Genomic DNA, 15579 nt, shown 5'->3' on the forward strand with positions numbered 1-15579 from the left:
TCCCTCACAGCCCTGGCTTTGCTCAGAAGGTCATCCAGTCTAATTAGCATATTATGCTTTTATTATTATAGATATCACAACCAGGAAATTTATTAATACAATCCAGAGAGCTTATTCAGATTTCATCAGTTTTACGTGTGTGTGTGTGTGTGTGTGTGTGTGTGTGTGTGTGTGTGTGTGTGTGTGTGTGTAGTATATTTTTAACAGTGGGTACTTTGGTAAAACAAAAACAACTTGCATGTTAATTCATATTTTACTTACTTTTATCTTAGTTTTGTTTGACTAAATAGATTTTTCTTTTTTAAAACCTTTTAGTAACAGATCAAAAATCTTGGAAAAGCGCCTCCGATATTTAAATGACCACTTCACATACAACTTATATTGTAATATATGCCGATCACTATTTGAGAAGGACAAGCTGTTGTTTTCCTTTTTATTATGTGCGAATCTCCTTCTGTAAGTTACTTGCTTTTTATTTATTTGTTTTAAAAGCCTGCTTGGAATACCTAATACCTAAAGATGACTGCTCTGCTTAATTCATGATTTTACCTATATATTTCTCTACAATAGTATTAGTGTTTTTATGTTTTTTTGTTTTTTAAATTTTAGATCACTCAGGAAAGTTTATAAAATACTCATGTACAGTTCAATAAATTTTTAAAAAATCTTTATTGTTGGGAGTATTACAGGTGTCTCCCTTTTTTTTCTCCCAACTCACCCCCTTAACCCAGTTCCCGCCACGGGCCAAGCCTTCACCACTAATCTGCTTTCTGTCTCCATAGTTTTTCCTATTCTAGAAATTTTATCAATGAGACATTATATGGCCCAGAAGGTGGTCTCTTTTTGAATGTTTATGTACTCTTGCAAAGCATGTGTATTTTACTGTTCTGAGGTAGAATTTCTATAAAAGGCAAGTAAGTCAAACTGGTCTATATATATCTTCTATATCCTTATTGATTTTCTGTCTACCTGTTTAAGCAGTTATTGAGAAAGGTTTGGAATTTCTACATAGATTTTTCCTTGTGGTTCTGTCAATATTGCTTTGTGTTTTGATCCTGTTATTGGATGTTTAGGACTTTCATATCCTCTTAATGAATTGACTTGGCCTTTTTTTTAATCCCTGGTAATACCCTTTTCTCTGAAATATACTTTTTATGATATTAGTATAGCCTCTCCAGTTTTATTTTGAATACTGATAGCATGGTATATATATTTTGCATACTTTTTTTAAAAATATTTTTTTACCGAGTTCAGAGAGGAAGGGAGAGGGAGAGATAGAAACATCAAATGATGATAAAGAATTATTGATTGGCTGCCTCCTGCAAGCCCCCTACTGGGGATCAAGCCCACAACCCGTGCATATACCTCACTTAGGAATCAAACTGTGACCTCCTAGTTCATGGATCCATGCTCAACCACTGAGCCACACCAAGTGGGCTATATGTTCCATACTTTTAACCTATTTGTACCTTTATACTTAAACTGTTTTTCTGTAGACAGCACGTAGTTGGGTCTTGCTTGTTTTATCCAATATGATAATTACTAACTTTAGGGAAATTGCTTAAACCATTTTCATTCAATGAGATAATAGAGTTGTTTAAATCTACCATCTTACAATTTGTTTTCTGTTTTGCTCATCTGTTCTTTGTTCCACATTTCCTCATTTTCTGCTTTTCTTTTAATTGCATATTTTTTATTATTTGATTGTATCTTCTTTGTTGGTTTACTAGCTATAGTTTTTGTTGTATTTTTTCAGTGATTTCTTTAGGGTTATAGTATACTTTTTAACTTTTCACTGTCTATCTCAGGTAAAACTATATATATAATGTCATACATTTTACTTGTACATGTGTTATAAATCTCACAACACATTGTTATTTTGCTTTAAATAATCTATTATCTTTTAAAGATACTTAAATAAAAAGAAAAAAAGCCTTTTATGTTTACCCATATATTTACCATATCTGGAGCTTTGTATTCTTTTATGTATATCCAAATTTCCATTTACCTGAAACTTGAACATTTTTATAGTGTAGGTCTACTAGTAATGAATCCTTTCAAGTTCTGTACATCTGGGGGAAAGAGAATCAGTTAAATTTTTTTAGATTTTGTATTTTTTATGGCTAGAAATTGCATTTGTTAGGTCTGTGCCAATAGGAACCAGGCCAGGTGATGTTGTGAGAATTTAAGAAATCCTATATAATGGAAGCCTAATATGCAAATCAACTGAATGGCGGAACGACTGGTGGAACTGGTCACTATGATGTGCACGGACCACCAGGGGCAGATGCTCAACACAGGAGCTGCCCCAGCCCGCAGGCCCCAGGCCAGCCAAGGCGGGTGTCAGTGGGGTCCCCCCAATCACCCCACTGGTTGCCCCACAGAGGGAGGTGACTGGCGGCGGCAGTGGAGGCATGGCCAGCAAGTGGGCGGCGCCAGGCCAGCCAAGGCAGGTGCCAGTGGGGGCCCCCCGATTGCCCCACCGGTCATCCCATAGATCAGCCTTGATCACCGGCCAGGACTAGGGACCCTACCCATGCACAAATTTCATGCATCGGGCCTCTAGTGTTATTACATTCTCTCACAGCGGGCTGAGACCTGTATATTGGTGTAAGTGAGTAAGAGTAGGGAGAGTGGGATCTTTATATCTTCTGTGCCATTGAGAGGCGGGAGGTGCAGGAAAGAGGCCGATTATAGGTGGTCCACTGGAAACTGGGTGAGGCAGTTTACTGGAAACTGAAAGCCATTGTCATGGCTTGCAAAACCTGAAATGAGACTAATAGGAAAACTACTTGGATGGCAAGAACCCCAAGCAGGGCATAATGGAGTACAGGGGAAAGGTAGAGAATGTGCCTAACAGTATTTGGTTATTTTCTATACAGTAAAACCTCAATATAATGGACTAATTTGGGTGAGGGGGTGTCCATTAAAGCCAAAAGCTCATTATATAATAAAGTAGATTTTCTGAATGTGTATGTTAAAAAATTGACAAATTAGTTTACCTGTTTTTACTTATGCAGACATGTTTGTGTAATTAAAAGTAAGTATGTATGGCCTGACCGCAGTGGCTCAGTGATTGAGTGTCAGTGGTTGAGTGTCAACCTGTGAACCAGGAGATCAGGGCTCAATTCCAGGTCAGGGCACATACCTGGGTTCCCCAGTGGGGGGCGTGCAGGAGGCAACTGATCAATGATCCTCTCTCATTGTTGATGTTTCTGTCTCTCTCTCCCACTCCCTTCCTCTCTGAAATCAATAAAAATATATTTTTTAAAAAAAACAACTATGTGGTTTAGTGCACTTTGGAACATCTGCTGGCAAGCGTTAAAAGTGCTGCAGAGCTCTAGCTGGTTTGGCTCAGTAGATAGATCCTTGGCCTGCGGACTGAAGGGTCCTGGGTTCGATTCCGGTCAAAGGCATGTACCTTGGTTGCAGGCTCCATCCCCAGTGCCAAGGCCACGTGTAGGAGGCAACCAATCAATGTGTCTCTCTCTCATTGATCAATATTTCTCTTTCTCTCCCCCGTCCCTCCCACTCTCTCTAAATATAATGGAAAAATATAATTTGTGAGGATTAAAAAAAAAAAAAGGAAGAAAGAAACTGCTACAGAAAGTCACACCACGCGTATTATCACATGCTAATCATTCCTGGAAGTTTATGAGTGGTGACTCTTGGACTTAAATATATAGACTATATTGTAGATATGTAATATCCTATATAATACAGAGATAATATGCAAATTGATCATCACTTCAACACACTAGATGGCCACCCCCATGTGGTCAAAGATGACCACCCCCATGTGGACACAAGATGGCTGCCACAACATGGCCAGCAGGAGAGGGCAGTTAGGGGTGACTGGGCTGGCAGAGGAGGGTAGTTGGGGGTGACCAGGCCTGCAGGGGAGGGCAGTTGGGGGGACCAGGCCTGCAGGGGAGGACAGTTGGGAGGGACCAGGCATGCAGGGGAGGTCAGTTGGGGGAGACGAGGCCTGCAGGGGAGGGCAGTTGGGGGTGACCAGGCTGACAGGGGAGAGCAGTTAGGGGCGACCAGGCCAGCAGGGGAGGGCAGTTAGGGCTGACCAGGCCAGCAGGGGAGGGCAGTTAGGGGTGACCAGGCCTGCAGGGGAGGGCAGTTGGGGGCAACCAGGCCTGCAGGGGAGGGCAGTTAGGGGCAACCAGGCTGGCAGGGGAGGGCAGTTAGGGACAAACAGGCCAGCAGGGAAGCAGTTAGGCATCGATCAGGCTGACGGGAGTGGTTAGGAGGTGATTAGGCTGGTAGGCAGAAGCAGTTTGGGGCAATCAGGCAGGTGAGCGGTTGGGAGCCAGCAGTCCTGGATTGTGAGAGGGATGTCCAACTGCTCGTTTAGGCCAGTGGAATCAGGCCTAAATGGGCAGTTGGACATCCCTCGAGGTGTCCCAGATTGGAGAGGGTGCAGGCTGGGCTGAGGGACACACACACACACACACACACACACACACACACCGTGCACGAATTTCATGCACCGGGCCTCTAGTTTACTTATGCTGATGAGAGTACTACAATGTTTTTTCCAATATATGGCCTATTCACTAAAATTGTGTTAAGAATAACAGTGAATTAATAACAAAAAATAACCTGGTGATTATAAGCAAATTTGGTTAAAAGCATTTTAAATTAACTGGGTATTAATTTTCACATATGACATACAAACTGGAAATTTTGTTCCTTAAATCCCAAAATCCATTAAATCGAGGTTTGCAGGTTTACTGTATTGCTCTCTTCATTATCTTTATGTTTCATTTTAACTCTTCAGTATATTTATAATAGCTCTTTTAACATTTTTGTCTGCTTGTTGTATCATCCACTATCTCTTCTGTGTACATATTGACTCATTTTTCTCCTGCTTATGGATGTTGTGAATTTTACATTGATCAATGCTGAGTTTTTTGTATTCCTTTAAAGAGCATTAGACTTTACTTTTTCAGGTAATTAAATTACTAGTGGATTAGTTTTATCTTTTCAAGGCTTGTTTTTTAGCTTTCTTAAGGCAGTTTTATTCTAAGGCTATGTTAGCTTCACTACTAAGGTGTGATCCCTCTGATGTTGCACTGAATTCCTCTGGTGTGAATAAAGATTCAACTCTAGTTGGCAAAAACTCATTTCTAGTTCTGTGTGAGCTCTGGTAGCTATTCAGTCTACAGCTCCCCAGAAATTCGTTGCCAGGCCTCCTGGAGTTTTACCTACTCGCACACAGCTTAGAATTTAGTAAACATAGGCAGGTTTCCAGAGCTCCTTTTCCATGTAATCCGCCTCCTCTCTGGTATTTTGCCCACATATTCCAGTCACCATCAACCTTTCTTAACCCTGATGGAGATCTCTTCAGCTCAGCAATACTGCCAAGCTCAGAGCTTCATCTGCTCTCTGCATTGTGGTCTGGAATATGCATCCAGGAAGATGCTGAGGCAATCCTAAGAATCACCGTATCCATCTCCCTTTTTTTAAGGGATCTCAGTCCTGTACTGCCTATTGTATAATTTCCAAAAACAGTTGTTTTTATTTTTTAGTTGTTTACAGCAGTCAGGGAAGTCATTTCTGTTTGTTTTATCCAAGTTATAGAAGCAGAAATTTATTCAATTTTAAAATCAACAATTTACAACAGTTCTTGTTTTGGGAATACAGGGCAAAGAAAGAGATTGACTACCAGGAACTTATGTTTCTTTTAACTGGGGGAGTGAGTCTTAAGAGTGCTGAGAAAAATCCTGATCCAACATGGTTACAGGATAAAAGCTGGGAGGAAATTTGTCGTGCTAGTGAATTTCCTGCCTTCCAAGGACTCAGGTAATTGTTTAAACTTGATGATTTAGCATTGAATAGTGATGGATAAATTTGTAATCTAGTAATTTTTAAACAGTTCTATAGCTGTCTTGATTCATCTCCTTGCTCAGCAATTTCTCTTTAAATTTTTCTCAATGAAAGAATAACTATTAAGCTTTTTTTCCTTTAGATCGCATTTTTTGTGAATATATAGATGAATGGCAGAAAATATATGACAGTAAAGAGCCACACAGTGCTGTTTTACCAGAACCAATGAATCAGAGGCTAAATGAACTACAGAAAATAATAATTCTTCGGTGCTTAAGACCCGATAAGGTAAAAGACAAATATGTCTCATTTGGAACCAGATAATTTGGCATTTTTAAGTACTAGGCTTAAAGGTTATTGTTATTTGGTTCTTTAAACCCTTATTTCAGATGCTCAAAAGGGTTCATGGAGCTCCTTTAAACTATAGATCTACAGTCTTCTTCAACTTGGTAAAGTTTTGGCAATTATTTTTTCAAATATTTTTAGCCACCCCACCCATTATTCCAATTAAATATACATTAGACTGCTTGATATTATATCATAGATGACTGATACTTTGTTAATTATTTTAAAATCTTTTGTATCACTGTGCTTCAGTTTGGATAGTTTATATTGCTATCTTTTTAAAAAATATATTTTTATTGATTTCAGCGAGGAAGGGAGAGGAGAGAAAGATCAATGAGGAGTGACAATCATCTATTGGCTGCCTCCTGCACACACCCCTCCACCCCCTCTGGGGATTGAGCCCAAAACCTGAGCATGTGCCCCGGACTGGGAATCGAACCATGACCTCCTGGTTCATAGGTCGATGATCAATCACTGAGCCATACCCAGCTGGGCTCTATTGCTATCTTTTAAGTTTGCTGATTTCTTCTTTTGTAACGTCTAATCTGTTGTTAATCCCATCCAATTAATTTTTTGATTCAGCTACTATATGTTTCATCTCTAGAAAGTTCTCTAGTATGCATATATATATATATATATATATATATATATATATATATATATATATATATATTAGAGGCCTGATGCACGAAATTTGTACAAGGGGCTTGGCCCTCGCAGCCCCATCCGCCCTCAGAGCTTCGGCTGCCTCGGCCAGCCCTCGCAGCCCCTCGAAGCCCCTCGCAGCTCCGGCTTCATCCAGAAGGTTGCTTTGAATTGTTATCTTCCTTTAAAGATTGTTGAATTTTGTTCTGCTAGTTCAGAGGTTAGCAAACAAAACCTGTGGACCAAATCCAGCCCATGACCTAATTTTGTCTAGCCCATGAGCTAAGAATGGTTTTTATATGTTAAAGGGTTGTTTCTAAAAAGAAGACGACAAAGAAAATACAAAATATTTTTAAATAGAAAGAGAAAAAGAATGCATAGCAGACATTGTATGTGGCCCACAAATCCTAAAATATTAACTATCTAGCACTCTATAGAAAAGAGTTTGCCAACCCCTTTGGTTACATAGTTCAATTACTTGAATTCAGATTTTTCCTTTCAAATATTGTTTTAAGATTTGTTAGGGCAGGTCTAGAGAATAGCCTTTACTCAATAGATAATTTACTCCAACTACTAAAGTGTAGCCCTTCTGGGGCCTTTACCGGAAGCAAGGTCTCTGTGTTCTCAGCATCTCCCCTTCCTTAAAATAATGTATATTGAAAACCTACTGTGCTAGGTAAAAACTGTACATGGTATTAATGGTAAAAGAATTAAAAATATTTTATCATTGCTCATGGGAAATTATTAAAGGCAGAAATAAAAACCTGCTAAATCATTGTGAGCTCTTTTTTCAAAAACCTTTAGTGGCTTTTCAGTACCTATAGAATAATGACAAAGGTACACCTTGATAGTCTTCTTACCTCAACTAATCAGACCTCTTTTCTGCCATTCCATTCTTATCTTCTTGATGAATAGCATTTTTATTGTTAATTACTTTTAATATAATTTATAAGTAAGTAACATATTCCTGTGGTTCAAAACTGAAACACTATTTTGAATCAGATGAATATATGAATACAGTGAAAAGGGTACCTCCAGTCTTCATCTCTGACTTATTCAACATCCTTCCCCTTAGGCAATTAATGTCATCTGCTCCTTGTTATCCTTTTATGCACATATAAATATGCATACATGTAACTTTTCCATTTATTTTTATTTATTTATGAGGACATGCCTAAAGAGAGGAAGGGAGAAAGAGAGAGAAACATCAATGTGAGAGAGAAACATCTATCAGTTGCTTTCCATACACATCCCAACCTGGGATAGAACCCACAGCCCAGGTATGTGCCCTGACTGGGAATTGAACTGGCAACCTTTCGGTGTAAGGGACGATGCTCAACCAACTGAGCCATTCTAGCTGGGCTCCATTTATTTTTAATACAAATGGTAGCATTCACTGTTTTACATATTTTTATTTTCCATATCAGTTCATTAAAAACTTTCTCATTCTTCTTTATAATGCATAGCATTCCATTATATGAATATACCATAATTTCTTTAACCAGTTCCTATTGTAAATCTTTACAATATTTATATATTACCTACTATAAAAATGCTGCAATGAACAACCTTATTCAAAAGTTATTTCTGCCTAGACAGTGTGGCTCAGTGGTTGGGCATTGACCTTTGAGCCAGGAGGTCAGGGTTCGATTCCTGGTCAGGGTGCATGCTGGGTTACAGGCTCGTTCCCCAATAGGGGATGTGCAGGAGGCAGCCGATTAATGATTCTCATCATTGATGTTTCTATCTCTCTCTCCCTCTCCCTTCCTCTCTAAAATCAAAGTTACTGCTCACATTTGTAACTCCCTCTCAGAATAAAGTCCTGGGAATAAAATTGCTGGGTAAGTGGATTTGCCCACTTGTAATTTTATAGATATTGCCAAATAGCCTTCCATGAATGTTAAACCAGATTACTCTTCCACAGCAGTGGATGAAAATGTCCACTTATCGATACTTTTGCCCACACAATATGTTTCCAAACTTTTGACAAGCTATGGAGAGAGACTGAGGAATTTGGGGGCTGATCAAGGAAAAAGATATGACCATGAGGTGGCAGTAGCCCACATGAAGTTCATTGGATGATGCTTTGACAGGTTCCCATGTTAGGGAGGGAGGAGTCTCTCACAGCAGGAGTCTGTCAAAAGGCTGGAGTAGTGGGTTGGGTTGGGAAGATGTCACTACTCTAAGGGGAGAGAGGGGGAGTCAAGGAAACTCCCAAGGGAGAGGGAGCTCATGTGGTGTCTAGGTGATGTTGCCTGGCAGCACTGGTGGGTGGGAGTCTCAATATCAGAGCTCTAAAAGCAGTTGGAGTCTTAATGTCCTGGAGCTTGTTTATCTACCAGAGGCCTGGTGCACGGATTCGTGCACCTGTGGGGTCCCTCAGCCTGGCCTGCACCCTCTCACAATCCTGGACCCCTCGGGGGATGTCAGATGCCGGATTCGGCCTCATCCCCACAGGCAACCAGCAGTCCAACATCCCCCGAGGGATGTAGCAGTGCTCAAAGCAGCAGGTTGGCTGAGGAGGAGCTCATCCCATTCCCGCTGCACCTGCCACCGCTAAGTAGTGCTGCCACAGAGGCGGGAGAGGCTCCCGTCACCACAGCTGCACTCACCAGCCATAAGCCCAGCTTCTGGCTGAGCGGTGCTCCTGTTGTGGGAGCACACTGATCACCAGGGGTCAGCTCCTGCTTTGAGCATCTGCACCCTGGTGGTCAGTGCATGTCATAGTGACTGGTCGACCCATCATAATGGTCGCTTAGGTTTTTATATATATACTAGAGGCCCAGTGCATGAAATTCGTGCACTGGGGGGGGGGGGAGTGTCCCTCAGCCCAGCCTGCACCCTCTCCAATCTGGGACCCCTTAGGGGATGTCCTGTGAGATCAGGCTTAAACCAGCAGTTGGACATTCCTCTCACAATCCGGGACTGCTGGTTCCCAACCGCTCGCCTGCCTGCCTGATTGCCCCTAACTGCTTCTGCCTGCCAGTCTGATCGCCCCCTAACCACTCCCCTGCCGGCCTGGTCATCCCTAACTTCCCTCCCCTGCCAACCCTGTCACCCCCAACTGCCTTCCCCTGCTGGCCCAATTGCCCCCAGCTGCCCTCCCCTACTGGCCTGTTCAGCCCCAACTGCCCTCCCTTGCTGGCCATCTTGTGATGACATGGGTGCAGCCATCTTCTGATGACATGGGCGTGGCCATCTTGTGACCACATGGGGGCGACCATCTTGTACGAGGGCGTGATGGTCAATTTACAGATTACCTCTTTATTATATAGGATAGATGATTAGTAGATGTTCAGTGCAAAGCCCAATATATAGGTAGGCTCTAAATGGCTAAAAATTTGATTATTTGGGCTATGTTTAAAACAACTGAATACATATAAATTTGAGTTTGGTGCTAGTGAGCTTTTGAGCTAACAGGTTTCAGCTTGCCCTGAAGAAATAAACAATCTAGGAGTGAATACACAGAGGCTATTTTTGTCCCATTTATATAACAATCTGATCAATGGAAATGGTATCTAAGTATAGTTATAATTTGTATTTTATGAGTATAGGGTATAGACTAAGCTGCTGTAACAGAGACCAAAAATACAGCAGCTTAAATAAAATAGAAATTAATTTCTCTCTCTCCAAACAGCCCAGAGCAAATGCTTGAGGGCTGGCAGGCCAGCTCTGGTCTTGAGATCATCCAGAGATTCAAGTTCCTTTTCTCATTCTAGAGAAGACCCATACAGTGTAGTCCTCATCAGCAAAATGAAGCTGGTTCATGAACACCACATCTGTTGAAGAGAGAGCTTCCTTATGAAAATATGATCTGAAAGCTCCACTCATAATTTCTACTTGTATTTGTCTGGCCAAAACTTAGTACATGACCACATCTAGCTGGAAAAAAAAAAGGTTGGGAAAACTTGATGTTCTATTGCCAAAAGGAGATAAAGAAGGGGGACAATTTGTGGTCTCTGCTATATTGAATGAGGTTGAACATCTCTTCATATATTTAAGAGCAATTTCTATTTCATTTTCTGTGAACTATTCATGTTCTTTGCCCATTTTTCTTTTGGATTGTTAGTCTTGTTCCATCAATTTATAGACACTTTTTATGTATTAGATAAATTATGCATTGTCTGTGATACGCTGTGTGCTTTTCTTGGCCATTAAACTCATATTTTACTCTTTGTTGGTTTTCAGTAATAAAGTTGTTATGTGAAATAAAATTATTCTAAAGATCATAGCTTTTCTTTCTTTAACAGATAACTCCAGCTATAACAAATTATGTAACTGACAAACTGGGGAAAAAGTTTGTAGAGCCTCCACCATTTGATTTGACAAAGAGTTACTTGGATTCAAATTGCACTATTCCCTTAATTTTTGTGCTATCTCCTGGAGCAGATCCCATGGCCAGTAAGTGTATATGCTGTCAACTTTAAAGAAATTATAAATAAATCATCATACTTAATGTCCACTTTCATATGACTGCAAGTCAGTTAGTAAATCTGGTACTTATAAGGAAAGGTAATTAGAATTTTCCAATTAAATACCTATTACTGAAATATAAGCCATATTTTATAATTTTAGAGTAAGCAGTGAAACCATTTTTTTTGTGCCCGCTTAGGCCTGCTGAAATTTGCAAATGATAAAGCTATGTCTGGAAATAAATTTCAAGCTATTTCACTGGGACAGGGACAAGGACCAATTGCAACAAAAATGATTAAAGCAGCAATAGAAGAAGGAACTTGGGTTTGCCTACAGAATTGTCACCTTGCTGTCTCCTGGATGCCCATGTTGGAAAAAATATGTGAAGATTTTTCCCCTGATGTCTGTAACTCATCCTTTAGGCTTTGGCTTACAAGTTATCCATCTCCAAAAGTATGTTTATTTCCTATGGAGTTCAGTACACTTATTTAATTATCTGTTACATGTGTATCTTAATCATGCTTTAAATGCTTAACTTTAAGAGGTGTTAAAAAAAACATTTCTGGAGTCCTCTTTTATTCCCATTTTTAATTCATTGGTGCATGCATTTTTAGGACTCAAGCTAGTTATTTTGAGTAATGCTCTCTGTTTTATTTTGTCTTAGTTCCCAGTAACAATTCTACAGAACGGAGTGAAAATGACTAATGAACCTCCTACGGGTCTTCGGCTAAATCTCCTCCAATCATATCTCACTGATCCAGTTTCTGATAATCATTTTTTTCATGGATGCCATGGAAAGGAGTTGGTAATATTCAGCTTCTGTAACTTTTAAAATATGTATTTATAGTGATAAAATATATAAATAGAAATATTTAAGAATATTAAACGTTAGGCATTTTCTAAGACAGAAATTGTACCTATCTTGTTCATTTTTCCCCAATAGTTTGTTTGTGTTCTGTTTTCCAAGTAGTAGACAGTCAGATAAATATTGTTGAATAAATGAATATATCTTAGTTTGTAAACCAAAGCCCAATAGTGTATTTCATTAAGACCCAAGAATAGCTATCTATGTTCAGATCATTTATTCATTCAACAAATATGTGTGTTAGGTACTGTCGTAGGTACTAGATATGAAACAATGAGAATAAAATAGACAACCCTCAAAAAAATCTGCCTTCATGGAACTTAAATTTTAGCAATAATATTTTGACGTATTAATAATGCTTTTCAATGTATCCATGTAGAACAGTTTTGCATATGGTATTGGGTACTCGAGGAGTCCCAATAAATAGTACCCCTTTTCCATGCCTGAATTCTTACCAATTAAGAAACAGGGAAAAGTATAAGTGCATGGGAACCAAATTATAACCTTAATTATTGATGTAGACTAAGTTGGACGATGTAGTTTGTCTGTGAACAAATGGGCTTCATATAACTGAACCAAGAATTAAGCAGACTTATCCACCCAAAGGAACAGAAAAATTCCTTCCTGCAGAAAGCTCGCTTCTAAGAAAGAAAAGGGAGAAGCTGAGCAAAGCATATCTGGTTAACTTTTCCCAAATTTACTGATCAGATAGGTCACTCCCCTCTCCTGAATGAGTAAGTACAAGGAAAGAGAAAATTCAGGCATGTTACATTAATTGAACTTTCTCTACATGGAAGAAAACATCAGTACAAGGGGGAAATCACCTGCCCTCACCTTCAATACATGCATGCTATATATCAGATTTGCTTATTGGAGTGAGAAAAATAATGATATTGAAGGTAAAGGATTGAATTTGGACACAAACTAGTTTGTTTCTGCTTATTGGTACTTTCTGTGTGCCCTAGTTCTGAATGATGGTTTTGTTTGTAACTCTGGAAAAAAAATAGAATACTTGGCAGTTTTAGCTATGAAAAGAATGGAGAAGGTGTGGTGTCTGATTCCCACTCAGGGTCTGAGCTTTTGCAGTTAGAGGAGAGAGCCAGAAGCAGAGAAGGGAAATTTTTAAAGATTCCAAACACAAGCAGAGCTGCTTTGAGGCTTAGATGACCCAAATAAAGAATGGTACTGAGTTGGAAAAGCAGCACTCTCCTATATTAAATCATTGAGCAAGCAACGTTGGCACCCCAAGTTTTGAGATTAGTACAACATCCAAAGATAGAAGCCTAGCCATGTATCATCATTTTTATTCACCAAGCAACATTTTCACTATCCTGGTAGTGAAAACAAATGGGAGCTAGGGTAAGAGAAGAAAAAGTTTGTGGTTGCCCTGTGACCATTGGTTTTCAATGTGCATCACATTCAGCTGGCAGGGCCCCACTGCCAGATTTTCTGACTCAGCTGGTTTGGGGTAGAGCTTAAAAAATGCATCTCTAGGTAATGCTGATATTGATGGTCCTGGAAGCACACTTTGAGAACCATTGCCCTAGGTTCTCAAAGTGTGTTTCCAGGACCACATGTGGCTCTTTGGCCCCTTGAGTGTGGCTCTTCCACAAAATACCATGGCCTGGGCGAGTCTATTTTGAAGAAGTGGCGTTAGAAGAAGTTTAAGTTTAAAAAATTTGGCTCTCAAAAGAAATTTCAATCGTTGTACTGTTGATATTTGGCTCTGTTGACTAATGAGTTTGCCGACCACTGCCCCAGGGTTTCTGTAGCTGACTGGAATTTTTTTATAGGCACATATGAAACTCCTTTGGAGGCTCCCAGAAATAACTGGGATGCCCTTTGATAAGACTAATTTATGACCATTGGGCCAGTAATAATTTGAACTATCATCATTTGGCTATTAAAAGTAAATATGATCTTTATTATCACAACTAAATTGACATCTTGGGCATTTAAATTATCTAGCAATGATAACATACTAGTTATTTGTCAGTTTATATATCTGTCTCCTATATTCAGCTGTGTGCCCCTTAAGGGTAAGGATACATTTCTTTATTTCCATCCATTTATTAATTCATCCATCCAACAAATATTTCTTGAATACATTAGGTGTAAGGCATTCTTCTAGGAATTGGTAATCCTATCTAATAAATAAGGAATATGCTAATTGACCCTCACGCTGTCGCAAAGATGGCGGCACCCACAGCCAATAAGGAGGGAATATGCTAATTGACTACCATGCCCTCAAAGATGGCTGCACCCACAGCCACAAGATGGCAGTGCCCAGTCCCCTCAGCCCCGCCAGGGTGGAAGGCACACGGTTTGGGGCGGGCCCGGCCTTGCTTCGCCTGCCTATGGAGTTCCCTAGCCCCCTCAGCCCTCCAGCCGCCCAGGGCTGCCCAAGGCGCAGGCAAGCCTTGGATGGTGGCTGCCCAGCCACCCAGGGCTGCCCAAAGCTCAGGTAACTAGGACTGGCCGAGGCTTGTGCTGCCGGCAGTGGCAGCAGCAGAGGTGTGATGAGGGCATTGCCTTCCCCTGATTGCCAGGTCACCTCCTGACCTGAGGGCTCCCAGACTGTGAGAGAGGGCAGGCCAGGCTGAGGAACTGCCCCTCCAATGCATGAATTTTCATGTACTGGGCCTCTAGTGAACATATAAACATATCAAAATCTCTGTCTTCATGGAGCTTACATACTAGTCAAGGGAAATACATGCAAGGCAAGCTTAACCATAATCCCCATAAACCTCAGGGCTTAATAAAGTTACAGATGTCAATGGCCCTCTCCTGAAGATTCTGATTCACTAAGCCCAAAGTGGAACTCAAGCTGGAACAAATAAACAAATAATAAAGGAAATTCAGATGTTAACTAGTTTGGAAACCATTGTCATGGTTGTATTATGAGTTAAGGGAGGACAAAAAAAAAGGAGGGGAGAAAGGAAACAAATATTTATTGAACACTGGCAGGAATATACAAGCCTCATAACTCTATAATATATATATTATCATCACAACCTTGTTTTTTAAATGAGGAAACTCAGGCAAATCAAATAAAGTTCTAAGTCATATAGCTCACAAGTGTTAGAGATGGGATTTGGTACCCAGATCACTCTGTCTCTTCCCACTTCTGTGTGATTGAGGAAAACTTCTTGGAGGAAGAGACATTTGAAGTAGGCACAGGAAGTATGCCTCAAGGCACAAAATTATGACAAAGCTGTTGAAAGACAACAAGTAGCTTATTTTGGCTTGACTGATGGAAGATAAGAATGGGAAAAAATATAGGAATAAGACTTTGAAAATCTTTATTTGCATTGCTAAGGAATTTGGACGAGTCAACACAAATCAGCACCACATCATAGGAAACAAGCCAAAAGGCAGATCCCACTGATGTTGGGTTGATGATATCATCCTTGGTAGATGATGATATTAGCCTGCTGCCACCTTGGGTTTAGTCACAAAATATACCCTGG

The 15579-nt window shown here is 40.2% G+C and overlaps 2 protein-coding genes across 2 annotated transcripts in view; both read left to right on the forward strand.

Moving 5' to 3' along the window:
* Positions 1-15579, forward strand: part of DNASE1L3 (deoxyribonuclease 1L3) — a 969732-nt gene that overhangs the window by 763307 nt on the left and 190846 nt on the right. The window lies entirely within an intron of this gene.
* The window catches only part of DNAH12 (dynein axonemal heavy chain 12), a gene marked incomplete at both ends in the record, with an annotated part of 228478 nt that overhangs the window by 196530 nt on the left and 16369 nt on the right, over positions 1-15579 (forward strand). The window contains 7 exon segments of the mRNA XM_080674339.1: positions 316-456; positions 5659-5817; positions 5984-5990; positions 5992-6129; positions 11082-11232; positions 11444-11697; positions 11909-12049. Of these exon segments, the coding sequence (XP_080530465.1) occupies positions 316-456; positions 5659-5817; positions 5984-5990; positions 5992-6129; positions 11082-11232; positions 11444-11697; positions 11909-12049 (991 nt within the window).

The sequence above is a fragment of the Plecotus auritus genome (genome assembly GCF_963455305.1).
Source record: "Plecotus auritus genome assembly, chromosome: 6".
Classification (NCBI taxonomy): domain Eukaryota; kingdom Metazoa; phylum Chordata; class Mammalia; order Chiroptera; family Vespertilionidae; genus Plecotus; species Plecotus auritus.